Here is a 20,626-nt window from a genome sequence, read left to right as displayed (position 1 = left end):
TTTTACTGCAAATACTTGGTTTAGTATTTATAATGCCAAAATTGGTTTTAACACTCCCTAAGACATTGCAGATATTTAATGATTATTAAATAATTTCTTTTTCTTTCAAATAATTTACATTAAATGTACAAAAACTGGTATTTATCATCAATATATGGGACACGAGTTTATCACTAGATATACCACATGCATTAATACGTTTAGTAAGGGTAGCTTGATTTTAACTTGGCACACCTGCATAAGCCAGTCAAAAGATTTAACCAGAGAACCATTTGCCTCTTCAAAACTGTCAGGAATATTTTTTCAAGGTATGCAGATTGAAACTTAACGGGAAATTCAGTGTTCCTTTTAAGGCTCTGTATCTTGTTGACTGTCATGCCTTCAAAGAAGTAATTTTGAAGCCCTAAAATACTTAATTTTATAATGTCTATTTGTTAGAAATAAACATCCTTGCCTCCATTATCATTATCAGCTAAATTAAAGTCAAAAAGTAAGACAAAGTACAACTGACCACTGAAAGCCTTACTTGCAGTTACTAGTATCACAAGTGATGCACGCACAGTACCCAAGATGTTAGGCCTAACAAATGTTGAATGGTAGACAGTTGTCCTCGTTGCCATTCAAACCGACTGTCTCTTTGACATTCAACGGGCTATTCATATTTTTACTCCACCGAAATACACTTGTCAACTACTAACTTGATCAGTATCATGTCGCCTCTTTTACTGAAAGTGTCTTCATGTGATCTTACTCATTATAGTGAATTGTCTCATGGTCTCTATTTTGGGCTGACCGTATTTTATAGCAGGAAGCTCGGCAGGGATCTAGACTTCAATTAAGAAAGATTAAGTGTCCTTCATTTATTTTATGCCATTTTCTCTTTGGTTTATATTAAGCATTAATATCCTTTTGCAACAAATCTGGACACATGTGGGGAGGGGTTGCCTAAGCCCCCATGCCTGTTTTCTTTTTGAGAAAATAACCATTTAAACTCTCATTTTGTAGCTGCTAATATCTATGTTGATCCATAAATCTTTTTCTTCAAAAATTCTTATAAAATGTATTTGTCAGGGCATTTCATTTTCTATAAAATAAATATCTTGAAAAAGCAAGGCTTTGAATTTATATAAACAAAGTATTTTTTCATATTTTCATAACATGTATGCATTGTTTTATGTTCTTCAAGTTTGGTTAGAAAGTATCTAAAAGTTGCCTCCAATGATAGCACCAAACATCTGCAGCAGATCAATTTTATATCTTTATAAAGTGAAATATTAATGTAGCACAGGCAATGGTTATACATATTAATAAATCTTGGTAAGTATAGAAAGACAAACAGATATAAGGATCTCAATCTTGCAATAGCTTAGAGAAACAATACCAATTACACCACTGAAAAGGGAAGTTTTGTCCACCTGGAATGTGACATACCGTATCGCTTCTTTTTGGTCTACAAGTCAAAAATAGTTTAATTTCTTAGGAACCGAATAAAATATGAAAAGAGAATGCGAAAAAATCAATGCCATACCAGTAATGTAGGGGTTTTATGCCAAGATACCATTTGTATTTATGTCTGTATATCATATTAACTTTAATATATTTACAAGTCTAGACAAACAACGTACTTTCTATCGATTGCTTTATTCCCCTTTGAGTTATTTTGAAGCCTTGAACAGAATAAAAGTTTTGTCCGCCGTTCCTATTTTCTCCCTTGATACAAGAAAACACATTTATAAAAATATTATGTATGTTCCGCTTCAAAACGATGCCTGATAGCGTGCAGTCATATATTTACTTTAGATGCTTTTATTTTTACATTGTAAGTATTGTGTATTGTTTTAAAGTTGCCACTTAAATTATTTCTGCCCCATAGAACAGTTTAAATCAAATGTGACACTTACAGTTACAATACAGTGATACCTAAAGTTACAGTTATTGTGTTTTGCAAAGAATTTTATACTCAGTGGCATTAGACTTAAAAAACATTTTAGGGGTTTATAGCCCTGTAATATTTTAAGTTATTTTACTTAGATATATATGGCTATTGGCCTTTTACATTTTGCTATCCAAGATACCGATCACTGTTGATTTCATAAGAAACCTTACACTCAAACAGTTTCAAAAACCCTTTACTTACGATTGAATTAAGTGGTTCATGTACAATGCAAACAGATACTTGAACTTAAGATACTAAAACAGACGTGCAGTCATCAATATCTTTCAAACAGATATAGATATACAAATATATTGAATATTGAAACTAACGCGAAGAAATAAATATTTCTAAAATACTGAAAAAGACATGGGTTTTTCAATATCTCTCAAAGCGAACAGTCGTTAAAATATCAATATCTCTAAAAAGTATTGAAATAGACTTGGAAATGTCAATATCTCTCAAACAGAGATGGGTATTGCAATATCAATAACATTCAAACAGACACGGAGATATCAATATCTTACAAATATTGAAATAGACTTAAGATATGAAAGCAGACGTGAATTTTGAATTTTGAAACATTATATATTGAAACAGACGTAGAGATATCAATATCTTTAAAATATTGAAACAGACTTGAGGATATTAATATCTCTGAAACATTGAAAAAGCTGTGTATATATCAATATCTATCAAATATTGAAACACAAGTGGATATATCAATATCTTTCAAATATTCAAACAGACGTCGAGATATCAATATATCTTTCATACAGAAGTGGAGGTATCAATATCTCTCGAAGAAATCATGTGAAACATTTGAAAGAGTAATAAAGCGTTTTCTTCTAAGCTAAAGTGATCTTGCCGCTTTCTTAAACAGACTCCACTTTTCCGTGAATTATAATGCTTTGGAATAATTAGGCAAATTAACCTAATCAATTAAATTAACTAGTCTGATGTTTATAGTGCACGGATGAAATAAATATCAATTACCAATTCTAAATGTCATCCATGCCAATTTTTGTGAATGCTACGGAGATGTTGTAGCTGCGGGGTAACGTATTTACCGTTAGGTCACGTGTTTAATGATTTGTCATCATAATAGGATGTACGGTAGTCATGGCCGCCGGCTTTAACAGCAATATAATTATGCATCCAAATGTTGGTTGACTATCCGGACAGAATATCAAATCACTGTCTGCACAGTTTTTGCAAGTATTAATCAATTTGTTGCAATGATTTGAAATGTTATTTGACTTCCGTACTCAATCATAATTTCACTTTACTCCATCAAAGAACAAAATTCAAATCTGCAGGTCATTACTTTCGAATTTTATGTTGCAGTTTAACAGTTTAGTTTTTTTTAGTAAGACGTTTTGAATAGTTTTGTTACATATTATCAGTTGAATACTTTTATAGATATTTTACCCAAAAGAATTTATTTAAAGTTACACTTTACTCTAACGTTTAACAAAAACAGGAACTGTATGGCAGCATAAAATGGGGGAAAAGTGAAGAAGAAAGAAATGTTATACACTTGAACTGTTGACTGTTTTTATCCTTAAACTAACAACAGTTGGATTTATTATACATACGCAATATTTCAAAAGACACATCAAAAGTTTTTATTCTTGAAAATAGTACAAAATCATTATAATGTAAGGTCAAAATTGTTATGGAATTACTCAAGGACATTTGATACAGTTTTCATATAGACATACAGGCAAAATGATAAAACTGTTTCATATAATTTAGTTTTAATTAAGCATGGTCTTAGAATATATGATAACAGAAACAATTAAAGCTGTAGACGTTCTCATTGATTAGTTAATTAAAAAAAACTAGATCAAATCCTGATTTTATTTTTAGTTATAATATTCTATAAGTCTATATGAAAACTATTAAATATATTCTTTTTCATCATATGTTATTGTGTTTACAATACATGTATGTACACAGTATACAAAGCAAACATTATAACATTCTATTTTAATTTCGTTCATTAGTTTATTAGTTTATTTTTCTTTTGTTTTTTTTTTGTTTTTTTGTTAGGAATTATACTTCAATAAATACGAAAAAAAATGTTTTATTCTCACACATTTTTTTTACTGCTTTAACTCGTTACTAAACTTTCTTCCTTCTTATAAAAATTGACCTGATTTTCTATCGAACTGAGCTGATTTCTTTTTATTTTTATTTTTTTATTTTCGTGTTTATGTATTTTGAGCTGTAGTAAATATATCTTTAAAACTGATTCATTACCCGCCATCATGCAAACTTTGAACATTTTCTTGTATGGAGAGAAGAACTAACATTACAAAAGAAATTAACTGGAAAATAAAATTGCACGGGTATTAAGAAATAACAAAAACCCAGACAGTCGTATTATTTCGATAGGATAAGACTGAAATTAGATTCACAATGATTTGGAATAAAGAAACTTTGATCTCAAAAACGCTGCTATATACATCTTAACTACATTTTCATTGTCAAACACTGAAAAAAATTCTTTTTATCAAAATTTCTTGTAATTTTTTATCAGTTCGGAGCCTAGCAGATTCAGGTTTGGAATAATGACGACTGTAACTATTGTCCAGAACATGCCTGGTCATGTTTCTTTATTACAGAAAGTTCTTTTGAGTCTTTGTCATGAACATGTCGATTATAGAAGTCCATAATCATAATTATGTATAATTAGTAATTATAATTCGGCATTGTTCTTTGATCCATGAAACAGTAACATAAGGTTGGGCGCGGCACTGCATCTCTCAAAGTAACCGTCGTATGGACCGTTAAAATCAATTAACTAAATAGACGGTAATAAAATTACCAACCTCTGGTCACTTTCAATTTATGCGAGACCGTCGTTTGAGACTCCTTATGCGCTATCTTTATCCATAGCATCTCATTTACAAGTGTTTTTAAAGGTCAGGTTCTGAATGCAGTATCCAAGGATTTAAATGAGTGTTTTTCTGATATATTTAAAACATTGAAACTTTTTTAAAAAACAAAAACACTATGTTTTGATCAATCTCTTTTTCTACAAATTAATACAGTTTATTGATGTGAAGCATGTTTTTGAAGGATTTCTACGAAAGAAATGTTTATTTAAAATCATTGAGTCATTGTTGTTTAATTAGAATATTATGTGTGATAATAAAGTATTTTAATTTCAATTAATAAGTTATACTACATAACATATTTACTACAATAAGTATTGTTTTTGTTTATTTATTTCTGTTTATAATTAAATAAAAATATTTCGGTTAATCTATTTTCAGGTAAAGAAGGCTTCTGTGTGAAAAACAAATACAAAATTGAAGTTTTATAGATAATTTATATAATGTTACCCCTATACAGCTACCCTTTCTTCCCACAAACATTTCTTTTAATCAGACTCAATTTAGCCGTACAAAAATCTCCATTTGGTTTCTTTCAGCGATACTTCTATTCTATATAGTTCTTATTATCGGACAGACATCATAAAACGGTGCATTTATTGCACATAACACCTGGTCAAAAGACGAAACACTTATGGCATAATCTAAATGGGGCGTGGTCGTGACAATAGTTTCCAGCTCCCGTTCCCGCAGCAACAATGCCCTTTAATTATAGCACAACATTCGGATCTTTTCAGAGGCGGTCACCGGAGCCAAATATGTGCCATAATTACTATTGTTAAAGTTATCAACAAATAAACGGCACACGACCATGAGGGATAGCAGGTTTTTAGGGAAACTGTATCGGAGATAAAATGAGACACTTCTCTGATAAACAGGGTTAATGAACATAAGGTTCATTTTGCTCACTTTGACCTTTTCGGTGTAAATATGTCAATTTAGCATAATGTATTATATTTTGTTATGATAAAGATTTTCTTTCGTTCATTTGTATTCAAGATATATCGTGCTCAGATTTGATATAAGAAAATATTGATAATTGCCACAAAGTCTCATTGTAAATATAAAATAAACATGTTTTGGCTTTCACACAAATTAGATATGTTATGTTTAAAATTCTACACACTATAGGTGGTCACAATATGAATATATAGTGTCAATAAAAAAATTGGCAGTATTTTCAAGAAAAGATCAACTTTACTTGTCCAATAATAGGGAACCCAGTCTCCCATACATAGTTTTATTCTTCTTTAATCCAAGTTAGACTTATTACTCAGAATTTCATACATTTTAATACATTTCTGTGATTGAAATATTACTCAAAGATGAGCATAGTATATCTTTAAAGAAATAAATATAGAAATACAATCATACAAAATAGTATTATTATAGAAAGCTATGAAATGTTTGTCATGTGTATTAATTTCTTTATTTCGCAGGAAAACACAGAAAAACATTTAAGAAAACTATAATATGCTGTATTTTAGAACAAATATATTTAAGGTTAAAAACCATTTACAATTTTTGATAATGATTTTTTGAAAATATTTATTTTGTAATTGTAAGAAATATGCATGTACTCATAGTTCCTGTAAAGACGGCTTTCTGGTTAATTCTTTAGTGTTGTTATTACAAAATAATATATAAAAACGACTTTATTGTTGTTGTTGTTGTTGTTGTTGTAACATGTATGTTTTGTTATCTGTGTCTATGATAACACGATATGTTCTATAAGGCCGTGTTACATATATGAGACTATATCACTTTATTAAATTTTATATGTTTTCACTGACTGGACAAATATAAAAATATAAATTTGTAATAATGAAAATATCAGAAATATCACATTTATTCTTAAAATATTTTTCAAAACTTATTTTAAAAGTAACGTTTTTTTAAAAACTGTGTAATTTAATTTTTTACATTGGTGCTATAGTCAGTTAACTTAATGTAAAGACATTAACAATGGCCTAAGTCCAATGTAATTTGATGTGGTCGGATTCTGTATTTTTTGCTTTTAAAGCTTGTTTTTTGCGCGTTCTTTTTTCTTGCAAAATTAATGGTAGAAATTAATCACTTACAAAATAATTTTACTTTTATGCTTCAACGCACACTTGTAAAACAGGTGTTTTATGTGTGCTGTATAATGTACGGCGTAGAGCCGTTACATTAGTCATAATTTATATTTTATGTTGCCGTATTTAGAAAATGTTTTTGTATATTCACTCATACATACCACTGAAAATAAACATTATTTAAATGGGCACTGTAAATAATTTATTCAGCAACGTATCAATATAGCGTTACTATTTTGTTTTCCTTCTCACTCTCGGAAAATTTATGTTACTTTTTGTCCTGGGTGAACGAACTTGGCTTAGTATTATTTATCAAAATTACTGTTCCATTTACATCATTACAACACATGTATTACATATATAAAACAAATAGTGTTTCTTTATTTATTACTAGTTCCTTGGTAACTTTATGATGCGGATAAAAACAACAGAAAAATGTCCATGAGTTTAAAAGTACTTTTCTTACATGTGATATATATTTTTTTACAATATTATTACATTTATCTTTAACAGTATGTTAAAGAGGTTATAAGAATGCTTGTTTAAAAATAACCTTGTTTTAAAAAAATAGTGGTCGGACGCTCTCTACGGTTAGATCTTGATTTCTCGCGAAATCTCGCGTTATCTCAGAGTGTGAGGAGATCAATGTTGTCTCACAAGTTTCAATAGGGGACAAATTATCCGAGGACTCTCTTGGGGTACTTAAGTATCCCTCAAGTACTTTACAACACTTCGCTACAATGGGATTAATTGGCTATTAAATACACAAACACCTTTAAAGATGATTTTTCAAGTATGCCCGAATAAAAATGTAGCAGAAGTATATTTTGTCCATTTCGGTGTAAAAGTTACTTAAATATGAAAGTGAAATATTCATAATAATGATGTTGAATATTTTTTGTGAACGATTTTCATATCTTAACAATAATATTTCTAAATTTTGAGGAAGCATTTGTCGATTTTTTGAAGACAAAATGTTTTATTACTATATTAGAACAAATGTACAGTTTTTCGTCTTCAATCGTATTTATTCTATGTTTCCGAAATTTTATTTTTTATTGTAAAACTTTACTGATAATTTTATATTTTAAACTTTAGATTTATTGTCCTGTTCTAGTAGCTGATATTTTGTGTATTTTTATCATTTGAATGCATATAAGTTTAAGATAGTTTAATGATATACATAAAAAAAATCGTGCGTTTAGAGTTTTAGATAAATGTAAGATAAAAAAAGTGTTCGTTTTAAAAAAAATAATGCGTTCGTAATTGAGACGTTAAACCCACGTCTTCATTAACGCTGCAGTCCCGTAATATTGTAAACCGTATACCTTTAATTATTATCCGTGAATCTAAGCAACAGCTTAAAAATAGTAATTCCATTAATTAGTCATAATCAGAAGTTAGCAAATGGCATGCAAAGAGATAAACGTTGTTAAATTTTATTAAACTGACAGAGAAATATCGGCTATCGCGATAAAAGAAAAATTCGCAGACTTTCTGTTGCTGAGACAGAATGTTCGTTGTTTAGCTGTCGCTTATCATAGTATTTCGTGCTCCATGGCTATTAATTATTGACATCTCATAACGGTTCAACCACTATTTTTCTTTTATTCTAGGCTAAAGTCTCCGAAAAGTACCGTTAGAACCTTTGAATGAGATGCGGAACATCAAAGAAATATTCTGTCAATTATTCCAAATACAAGTAACTACACTTGTTTCATAGTTTCTCTTTGTTACACGACATTCTTTACGGTACTTTCGTATAATTACTTTCGCAGATGGTAACCGATTCAGGGGATACTACCCACTGAGGTAATTCCAGCATCGCTCTAAGAAGAAAACTCTATTCTCATTGGCCAATCGATTACCGATTCTTAGCAACGCGCTAGCGGTAGCCACAGACTGTTATAGGCGTGGTTAAAGATTGACTTTTTGGCACCTAATGAAATTCGATATTCCGATTGGATAGAGATAACCCCACCTTCTGGAGGTCTCGGCTCCCATAGGATCATGGAACTCTAAGGGGACTGCTTACTTACCAACGGAACTGAATAGCAACAAAAGGCGTTCCGCCGGGATTTCATTTCAGTGCACGAGAGTTGTCGGCTTGAGACCAATACTACGCCGATCTACCATCTTTCAAATTGACCCTTTACAGCTCCTGGGAACTAAAGGGAGCTCGTGTCTAAGCGATGATTTTTGAAAAACATCCGGAAATTAAACGTTTTGTTCTAGAATTTTAAGTGTCTTTTGGGATATATGTAAAGAATTGTAAAAGATTTCCCGCGTTTATCAATATTTCATGTGTTTTCATATTTTTCACACTTCCGGACATCTTTATTACAATTTTCCATTTTCCGTGATACGTTGATTGAAAATTTTCTACATGGAATACCTATGAGATACGCAAAGAGAAACAATAAACGCAGAGAAACGTAAATAGTTAATAGATGTGTATGAAAAACAATCAGTGACATATTGCTGCAAGTGCTTGTTATAGAAAAAAACTGTCTCCCCGATGAAGGAGGAAATTTCATCTCAACTTGGTACCATTAGAAACTGGATGCAACCTACAATGGTTGAACAAAGCGCAGGAAGGCGAGTGGTTTTTTATATTTATTAAAATATCAAGTATATACCAAAAGACGAAAACAAGGGGAGCATTTATTATTTTCTTATTATAGTAAATGCTCCCTTGACTATATCGTTTTCATATTTATCATATATTAATCAGCTGTGTCAGAATATGAAATTAATCAGAGAAAATCAAAACTCAAAGCCATAAATTTTATTTCAAATATAATCATGTATTAATTTTCTTCAATTCATATTTCTATCAGTCCCTAATGAATTTACAATACAGCATTTATCAATAAGCCAACAGTAGTAATAAATGCTCTCTTCAAACGTCTATACTAGATAATTTAGAATCTTTAGTTTCTGGTTTCATTTTGGGGACCAGGGAATAATCCTCCTTCAAAAATTAATGAGGATCGCTCGTCCAACACAAAAGAGGGACTCCCTTAAGTATATTATGTTATAGTGAAAGATGGATATGGGAAAGTTTTAAATTACTTCCGTTGTCAGTCTATACGACCTGCACGTATAATTGCACGTCTGTTACCAGAAGTATGTCAGTCAAACAACAAAATCACTCACTCAATCATAGTTTGAGTTATTACCACATATTAGTCCCGTTTGGTTTCCAATCGGATCTTTTCCCGCGGAAATAAAATAGAAAAGGTAGAGTTCTCATTGTAAAATATTCTAGAATTCTAAATTGAGCTCGAAACAGGTTGTGTGCTTTTAAATATTAATATGTCTTTCAACCGTCGACTATATTTATAATTTTTGGTCTTGAAAAACAAAGTTGGGAGTTCGATTAAACATAATTTCAAGGTGAATTACGTTGGATATTTAATTATTTCGTGTTTTATATTTAAGACAATTAATTGACATCAACAAAATTATGTCGGAATACAATGTGTCTGTAGAAAAGTCAAGTTATTGGACAACATTCGAACATTTTTTTTTATTCTACTAGAGGTTAAAATGGAAGATTTACAGCGTTCTATTTATGTGATTTTAAGCTATAATTAATAAGAACATGTATGCTTGTTTAATACACTTTGATATTCTTCATATATTCCAAAGTATTTTTACGCTCGAAAAATTACGCGCAATGAAAAAACTGTATAATCTGGTCAAATTGAATTTCTTGATGAACTTTATAGATATGGAAATGTATGAAGTCTGGTGCATGAATCAAAATATGCGATAACATCTTCATAACACTCCTCGTGCAGCGTTAACGATGCGGATTTAATAATCCATTAGAATGCAGACTTTCTGAATAATTTCTTAACATTTAAACGTAAACATTGTGAAATCCTATTATATTTCGTCTCGTAATACATTTCTCATTCACGAAGAATTTCTCATTGTTTTATTTAGTTTTTAACTACAATTATTTAGCGATATGAAATGAATGTCAGGTTTCATATACTAGTATACAGTTAGAAATAATACTATTTTCTTATGGACAGGTCTGAATCGTTTTATTTTTTGTAAAGACGCAGATTTAAGTATTTTAAATATCTTTTTTCAATATACGAAGTATATCAACTTAAAATTGATTTTTCATATAGAGGTATCATAATTAAGGTAAAATATAAGAAAGCATTGCCTACATAAAAATAAAAAATCTAACATATACTCTAACATCTATATGTGGTGATAGCACAGAAAAAAACACTCATCTACTTAAGTTATACTACTTTTCTAAATTATTTTCATCAGTTTTTAATGTTAAGTAGTTATGAATTTTAACAATTCATTTCTTGTTTCAAATTAATTTTGTTTGCAATGCGATTGATCGTGCATGCACGGGCATCCTGTGTACAACAGCACATGGATTAAAATTTAATTCTTGCAGCGCTGGAATCGCAAAAAAATACAATTGTTATTTTTTGTAATCATATTAATGGATATCATCATTCCATGTTAAGATATATTATAATATGGATAGACATTATAATAAAACAGATATTATACTACTTTAGTCATTGTCAATATCAGTGTTTTAGATATTAAATAAAAAGTCGCATTTAGAAACTATATTACATAAATATATATGAATTACTTGTGAAATATTACGCACAGTTTTATAGATAATATACATGTATATATTACGCATTGAAATTATAATATTCATATACGTGAAAATTATATTAGTTATATACGTTAAAATAATAATATTCAATGTCATAAGATTCGTCAAAAGTAATATTTCATACTTTATGTTTTACAGTGTTGGGGTAGGAATAACACGTGCACACTTTGAGAAACAGCCACCTAGCAATTTACGGAAAAGTAACTTTTTTCATTTTGTTCTTGCGCTGTACGACAGACAGGGACAACCTATAGAAATCGAGAGAACGGCCTTCATAGACTTTGTGGAGAAAGAAACTGTAAGTTCATTGTTTATTTATTATTTGAGTAGGCTTAATTACAATTTTACTCGAGCTTATAGTGACTAAGTTTCTCACTAATATCTGAGCACTAAAACTATATTAACTACAAGAAACCCCAAGTTAAAACAATTAAGTCTTTTTAAAACTGTAAGGTTATTGATAAAAGGAAAATCATTTAAAACATTTTTATCATATAAGTAATGTTAAAATGTTACTATATTCAAAGATTGATAATGATAAAAGTCTATAATAATTTAAGAACGTATTTCTAGAATAATCTTCGTTAACAAACCTTTGACACCCGTAAACCATAAACATACGAATTAGATAATTCATCGTAGTTCAAATAATATAACTGGTGTATTAGGTTTTCTTCATTTACTAATAATGCAAATTTCTTGATTGTGTATCACCTAATTTCGAGAGTGTAACAGGTGTCAAAAGTATATCAACACCGTCTATTTATGTCTTTAATTTATTGCTTATTTACATGACTACAATGTAAGCAAATAGACAACTTATTTTCACTGAATGCCGTCTAATTAGAAAGCCGTCTGTTCGCACCGCAACCACACCTGTTAAAGACCTGTTTCTCTAATGAAATATAACTTGTACCCGGTCCGGTAATCAGGTGGTACCCGGCATGATACCGTGACACAATGATGCAATTGTACTGTAATGAAGCCGTTATCGACATTTAATCAATTAATCGATATGTATCAATGATTCGTTGTTCTTACACTGTAATTATTTGATGTAGCAAATCTGGTGTCTATCAACCTGTACAGCAATTCTCCATGGGAAGTCCGGTCACTTCATTCAGCTAAATAATCACACTAGTTTTATATTCCGCCTAATAAAATTTAAAAATAAATCAGCTATTTCTCTTGAAAATCAAGAAAAGTTACGAATCCATTTTCACTTTTTCAATTTCTCTTATTAGCAGCCATTTTCTCTACTGTCATTAAAGTTTTAGAAGAATTAATCTCAGTAAAAATTTAAATTCCGTTTAAAATTAAGATACATTAACAAGTGTGTGTTTTTTTTTCCTGCGTATTGATACATTGTGTTTTTATTGCAGGAGTCCGATACTCTCAAAACAAACAATGGCATCCACTACAGATTACAATTATTGTATGCAAATGGTAAGTTTTAATTATTAATATCTTATTGTTGTTGTTGTTGTTGTTGTATACGGCTCTGATTGTTTCCGAGTTATGGAGAAACTAGTTTTCAACAGTACTTTTCTGGTTTTAAGTCTGTGAGGTTCAGCCGCTAAATATTTGCAATTATTTTATCGTTGCTTTGATTTTGAAATAAATTACAAAGTAGCATGTAAAAAAGTGATAAATTCATTCAACATTGATTTTATGAGTTATATTTACCTGACTGCATTTGTGATTAAAACAGTTAAGTTAATTACAATTAAACAAACCTAATGCATCCTGATAGTGAAAACAGTATTTCCTATTCTTTAATGTCAACAAACAGAGCAACTCAACGGAGAAAAATTACCGACAAGGACTACAATTATATCGCAATTATTGTCCGGAAATAACCCCGGTATTACATTTCCTTCCCATAATTCCATTTCATTTGTTTACACAGAGCACGCGCATAGTCAAAGATCGTGTTATTATGGACTTAGCACGTGCATTCATGTTTACTCTCGTAATGCTTCCGCAAACATGAGTAACAATCAAATCATTTAAGCGTTAAAAATGAAAAAGAAATGATTACAGCTTCGACAACGAATCAAATCTAAAGTCACGACTTGATTTATACAAATATTGACCCTTGTAAAACAGTACGGTAAAGGTTTATAGAAAGGTTCTAATGAATTTTTCAACCTGTTGTTAAGTACATTTTATGTGTTTACATTAATTCATCATTTTCCACCTTTTTGTGTTAGACATTAAACATTTTAATGTAGAGGAATAAAACCTGGTGAGGTTTCTGTTACATTGTCATAAAATGTTTGTTCAACATTACTCAACAGTCATAAACATATCTTGTAAAAATAACAATCACAGAAAATTAATTTGAATTTGTTTCTTTTTATTCTTTTCAAAAGTAAATTATATGACGTAACATTTTTTAAAAATATTAATGACTTATATAGTTTTATTCAACGTAAAACAAGTATATACCATTCTGGCTCCAGCTTGCTACAGAAACTGTTAATGATAAAAAAAAACACGAAATTATTTACATGTATTATTTGATTTGTGACCGATGTACAATACAATAAATAAAATTACGGGTCTCAGTAATTCCTCCAGCTTTTTTTCTTACCATAAATTGTTAATATTCTAGATAAGAAAAAACTATTTTACAGTTAATGAAATTGTCATGAATTATTAATAATGTAAATATTCAAACAAAAATATTACGAGTTCTTAACTTTGAATTTTAGATATAGAGTAAATATCCTAAAATCTATTTACGTAGGTTCTAATACGTAGGACGTCGTATTTATAAACGTATAAACGTATTATAAAATGTGACCCAAAATATTCCGTTTCATAAAATGCGTATATTCATATCTCGTATTGAGCCTGACTTTACTTCCAATAACCTCGTCTCTATTACGAATTCTCAATTCAGAAAAATGCTCACAGACATTAGCAAAAAGCATAACATATGGGGTATGAAAGTTTCTATCGAATTAAGCATGCTTAAATTGAAGACAATTAACGCTGATATTGATTTTGCCGCGGATTTTCTGAAACAGTTCTCAAAGTGTTAGAAGTCAAGTCGAGACCTCTTGTCTTCGGAAAGTGTATTGAAAGTGCCGATAAAAACGTCAAATTTTTATAGGATATGCAAATTAATATTTTATTACGAACGGTTAATCTAAAAGGTCACATGATGCTGTCAGCGGAAAACAGTGTCATCGTGAAAGATCAATATTTGTATAGTAATGATAAAGGCGTTGTTAAATATATAATTTATATATATTCCTTTACTTCCTCTTAAATTAAAGATACAGTATTTTCTTGTGACACATATTTTTTTTTTGTCTTCAAATATGTATCATCACTGAAACAATGCAGCTGTGAAATTATTGACATTTTCAATATATCAAAGTCCTTAAAAGTGATCTCTATTTTGTACGTTTGTCGCGTTATTTTCTTCTCTTGAACATTTTCTAACTACCTTTAATATTTTCTGTGTGGAATTTTATTGTAAGACATTATTTCAGTATTCTGAAACCTATACCCACAAAATTCAATTGATCAAACTTAGGGAAACAATATAGGTCGCTATTTCGATCAATTTAGATATCTAGTGCATTTGATTTTAAGCACCCGGTGAACACCGTATTATCTGTGTTTAATCTAAATCGATGTCATTTTATTGCAACAATACGCGCCCGACGCCATTAAAAAGACGCTGTCCGGCCCGACTTCTTTAATCTTAATACTTGATTAAATTATTCCTGACTTTCATTCAGCCAGATTGTTGAAACAATTTGCAAACAAAGATAGTGACGATGTTTATCTTCTTCAAAACTCTCCACAATTTAAAGTTTCTTCTTGGTATTAAAGTGAAGCTTATAATAAAGGCAAACAACGCAATGTTAGAATAAAAATTGTGTAAAATTAGAGAAAAAAATGACCGACTAAAATGTACCGAAAATATATGAGGTTCATTGATAAAAAAAGAACAAAGAAGTAAATAAATTCCATAATAAATGTTCATGTAGTTTATTCCTGTTGGAATACGAAGTCATAGAACCGAGTTCCGTGAAGAATTTCAGTCATTCTTTAGTATCAATTTATTTTATTATAACAATCAAAGAAATGCTTTCTGTGTAGATTTGTCATTTCCTAAAAGATGTGTCAATGAAACATTTGCCTTTGTGGCATACATTAGTATTGTCTTATGATGTAAAAGTGACGAAATCTTTAACCCTCATGAAAATGCTTACTACATATGTGCAAGCATTCTAAGATTTGTTGACTATCAAGCCGATCTGAACATTTATAAAGTATATGATAATTTATTGTAACTTATGTATGTACATATATGTTTATGTTTGAACAACAAACTATGTACAGTTTAGGTCAATCGAATATAAATTTTCTTTTTCTTTAAGCTGAACATTTGAAAAAAAATTGGACCTTGACTAAACAGGTGTGAGCTGTAGGGGGTGGGGGTATAAACAATCTCTGTCAGAATTAAACTAACATCATAGAAAGTTTATTGTAATGTGAGTGTAACTCACTACATGGGCTAACACTTCATAAGGAGGTATTATATAACCAATTTAGGCATTTCCCTCTTTTTCAAATGAACAGAGGCGTCTTTATGTTAATGTTTATCTTGATAATTCCCTTAAACATTATCCTAAGTTTGACCGCTAGATATATTTAGTATCTCAAAGGTCAGCAGTAATAATGTTCTTTATTATACAAGTTTTGGTCATGGCATTAATATATTTGAAAAGACTTTGATAAACATATAATATTATGATATAAATATAACATTAAAATGTAATGTTTAGAATAAGTATAAATTATAAATTGCTTAGTGGATAGTTCAATGAAACATGTGAATTTCTCATTTTGGATAGTATAGCTACAGAATAAAACATTTATACCTCTACTTATATCTAAATTACATTTTCGAAAATATGTAGGAGCATACTAATGGGTAAAATGTAGGTAAATATAGGAATATGTTATCAATTGGTAATATGTACAAATATATTATTAATGGGTAAAATGGTAGTAAAATGTAGAAATATATTATTAATGGGTAAAATGTAGAAATATATTATTAACGGGAATATATTAATGGGTAAAATGTAGAAATATATTATTAACGGGAATATATTAATGGGTAAAATGTAGAAATATATTATTAATGGGTAAAATGCAGAAATATTATTAATATTATTAATGGGTAAAATGTAGGTGAAATGTAATAATATATTTCAGGGTAAAATGTAGAAATAATTTGATGGATATAGTACAATATATACAATAAATAAAGAGTTTTTTCACATATTCATCTGGTTTATTTTGGCAAAGTGAAAAAAGTAAGACCGGTCGTTTCTATTTGGACTGGGTATTTGTGTAAATTTGTTCACACATTAAATTAGCAGCAAATATATTGCTACATGATAAATATCACCATGCTATGAATGATTTATTTGTTATTTTCAGGGGTCCGGCAGGAACAAGATTTGTATATACGTCTCATCGACTCCGTCACAAAAACAGTGAGTTCCTTTTTTATTTCACATTCATTTTATTGACAAATCCAAATTGCTACGTGGGAAATAGCTGAACATTACCAGTCCTGTTTCCCTATTTATGGATTAAGAGCTGTGATACTTACCTGATGTATGACTCGAACATATACACATATACTGATTGAGAGACGTCTTAAAACAATAGTGTAATCTAACTTAGAATCAGTTTCAAGTCTTTTTTTATGAAAGAAGTCTTCAACATTTTTTTTTTATAAATATATCATGTACCGGATTAACTATAATGTTTTTTTTTCTTTTCTAACAAATGGTGCATGCAGTACAGTTTCAGATGAATAAAATTTACTTTTTATATTTGTTCTAATTATTAATCTTAGAGTATAATTTCGAGTGGTAATTTTTGTGTTAAGTGTTAGGAGGGATGCGTGCAGATGCTTTACATTTATTGCAAAACCTCGGTTATAAACACCAATCTAGCCCTTTTTATTATAAACATATGAAGTACGTTTAGATATATTGTATGTTATAATAATGAATGAGCAGTCTGATTAAGGTTTCTTAGTCCTGTAAAATAGAACAATTTCTTCATAGAGAATCAAATGGTCTTTATATCATTTTCTAATAACTTGAACAGGTATCCTTTTAATTCATTAATTTACATTTTATCTAATTAAGTGAAATAACAGAAACAGATAAAAGTATGTGTAACATGGACTCGGCCTGCGTTCATCGCATGGCCATATGGCATCCCCGACATGAGCGTGTGTCGCAATCGTAAAAATGCAAATTATTTTGTTTCAAGTTATTACAAAGTTAGAACAATATCTCTTACCATTTGCAAACCATATAGAATTCTAACACGCGAGATTTTTTTTCCACCATTTTAACAATTTAAAGAAACGAACAAAAATTATTTGATAATGATCTAATAAGAAAGGTCACGTAATATTGCAGAAAGTTTTAATTCAATTATTGACAAGGCGACTGCTCGAAGAAAGAAATATGAAAAATGAACTTTAAAGAAAAAACACAAGAATATTGTACTCAATTTTAAGTTAAAAGATAAGATGCTAATTTGGATACAAAATATGTTGTGTTTGTGAACAAAGCAATGGCCACAAAGATCGGTGACAAAAACCGTGAAACGCTGACCAGCCGTTTGAAAGTGTATTCTCATATTTCATAAATGTTTACATAGAGTGCAAAACTTCGAGATATGACCATTTAATCAGAATGTTACCATTATTTGCGGACATTATAGTATTAAAGGTCGTTTAAGCATAGGTTTAAGTATTTCCTCGACGGTTGAATGGCCAGATTTTCGCGGTGATAATTCGGGAATATTGAAAATCAATAAGACGGTGTCTCGGAAAACCCGTTCAAGAATTAATCACGTTAGAGTTGCCGTATTCAGTACTGAGTTAATCATGTTTTATCCGGGACACAAGGGTTAAACCTTTAACACTCTGATTAACGTATTTGACCCTACTTCCAATACACCGACAAATGTCCTCACGAACATTTTCTAGAAAATAATGATGCTTCAAAATAGGACAGCCTATTTCCTAGTCTACTGCTGCTTCTGTTAAAAATATGACTTACTTTCTTTCAATTACTTAAGACAAAGGTTACAGATTTCGAGTGTAAATATTATTCATTTTATTCTGTACTTTTTATAAAAAAGATAATTATATATAAAGTAAATGAATGCCAGAATAGAAGAGACAATATTCATTACTATTTTATAAAACATGTTCATTTATACATCAGTTTTAGTTAACATATGAAATATTAATACGTACATATTGATTTAATATAACGTTTTGTGATTTTTTAGCCCATTGTTTACGAAGGTCAGGACAAAAATCCAGAAATGTGCCGGGTACTACTCACACACGAAGTCATGTGCAGGTAAATATACACTTACTATTTTACTTTATTGTTTGGTGTGTATGGTGTTTATTTATTTTCTTGACATTCTTGTTATCTCATAAAATCTTGTTATTTCGTACATTACAATAACAGTCATCATCATTACCACCAATCCATCATCATCAGCATCATCATCATCATCATCAGCAACAGCAGCAGCATCAGCATCATCATCATCTTCTTCTTCTTCTTCTTCTTCATCATTATCATCAAAATCATCATCATCATCCATGAATATAAAAAACTATAAAATAATAAAAGGCCTATCGGATAAACATTGATAAGATATTCATATATGTATTTCAATAGAAACGGGTCTCAGACAATATTGTACATGAAATGCACTATTCTACTGAAATACAGTACATTTTGATCACAGTAAGGAAATAGGGAAGCAGATGTGCCGTGTGACACCGGTATTGTTTTGACATCAATGATGATATGGCATGTATCGTTTACCGCTTGTGGCTAATTACCGGATACGACTAATTATACACCTTGCTCATTACGTTAATTGAAAAAGTCATTAGATATGATAATCATTGGCAGAGTTTGGTAATTTATATGCTGGAATTATGCAAGTATATCTTCTAAAGGAAGATTGCCTCTTCAATCATTGGCTAAGTATCTTTTTAGTTTAGTTCAGAATTAACGTATATATTTTCATGCCGCTCGCATGAAGGATATATATACTTGTAGCCGCCGTTTTGTCCGTACCTCTGTCTGTCTGTCTGTCTGTCTGTCTGCCGTCTAGGCCAATATTCATCGGTTTTTGAGCTTCACTCTGTTCATAATCATGGCTAAATAAAGATGATATTTCTAGTTTGGTTTTGTTCATCAGAATTATTTAGTACCGTATTCACGTGTCACTTGAAATTCTTACTGTTAAGCAAAAATATATCAGTTCATTACAGTATATTTTTGTTTCAGTGTTTATTGACAATAAGCCTGTACCGTGATAGATATAAATTCTAACACTTTCTTGATTTGTAATATTAACTAATATTATCCTGTATAAATCTGTTGTTTGATTATGATTAAATAACGACATCAAGCATTTTCAGACAGACTTCTGTTCACACATCTACCAAGTCTTCTATTAAATTTCATTATGTTTTCCTTACCTTAACTGCTTAAAAGTAAAGCATAACTCCAGTTCTATTTTATATTATGTATTTCACTGTTATTCTGTATTTTTGTTACAGCCGATGTTGTGATAAGAAAAGTTGTGGAAATAGAAACGAGACCCCCTCAGATCCAGTCATCATAGACAGGTAATACTCTTATATAACAGTCTTCTCTCTCAATTAATATCTACTACATGTATGTACTGCTTCAGTGTTTCATATCCCAGTCATATTGTTCACAAAAGGTACACATAACTTGGTCCAAATTTACCACTTTATTTCTTTTCTTTTTCGCAATATCTTCTGTTGTTTAGTAGGAAGTATTTAGCATACTGCTTGTGACGTCTTTTCTGACCTTACCGGCTGTTTGAATTACTGATAGTTTTTGTAGGATTGTTATTGCATTTAGACCACTAAATATTGTAGTTTGGTCATCGAATTTTTTTCGATTTTGACATAATC

The 20,626-nt window shown here is 30.1% G+C and overlaps 1 protein-coding gene across 1 annotated transcript; it reads left to right on the top strand.

Moving 5' to 3' along the window:
• The first annotated feature begins 8,619 nt into the window (after nt 1-8,619).
• On the top strand, nt 8,620-20,315 carry LOC132733253 (transcription factor COE1-like). The gene is made up of 6 exons (XM_060719857.1): nt 8,620-9,509; nt 11,722-11,881; nt 12,966-13,029; nt 17,059-17,114; nt 18,943-19,016; nt 20,243-20,315. The coding sequence occupies exons 1-6, from the start codon at nt 9,430-9,432 to the stop codon at nt 20,313-20,315; spliced, it is 507 nt and encodes a 168-aa protein (XP_060575840.1). The 5' UTR covers nt 8,620-9,429.
• The last annotated feature ends 311 nt before the right edge of the window (nt 20,316-20,626 follow it).

This window comes from Ruditapes philippinarum, unplaced genomic scaffold (assembly GCF_026571515.1).
Source record: "Ruditapes philippinarum isolate M1 unplaced genomic scaffold, ASM2657151v2 ctg1409_1_1_1_1, whole genome shotgun sequence".
Taxonomy (NCBI): Eukaryota; Metazoa; Mollusca; class Bivalvia; order Venerida; family Veneridae; genus Ruditapes; species Ruditapes philippinarum.
The sequence above is the reverse complement of the archived record's forward strand: the minus strand, read 5'-3'. Positions and strand labels throughout refer to the sequence as shown.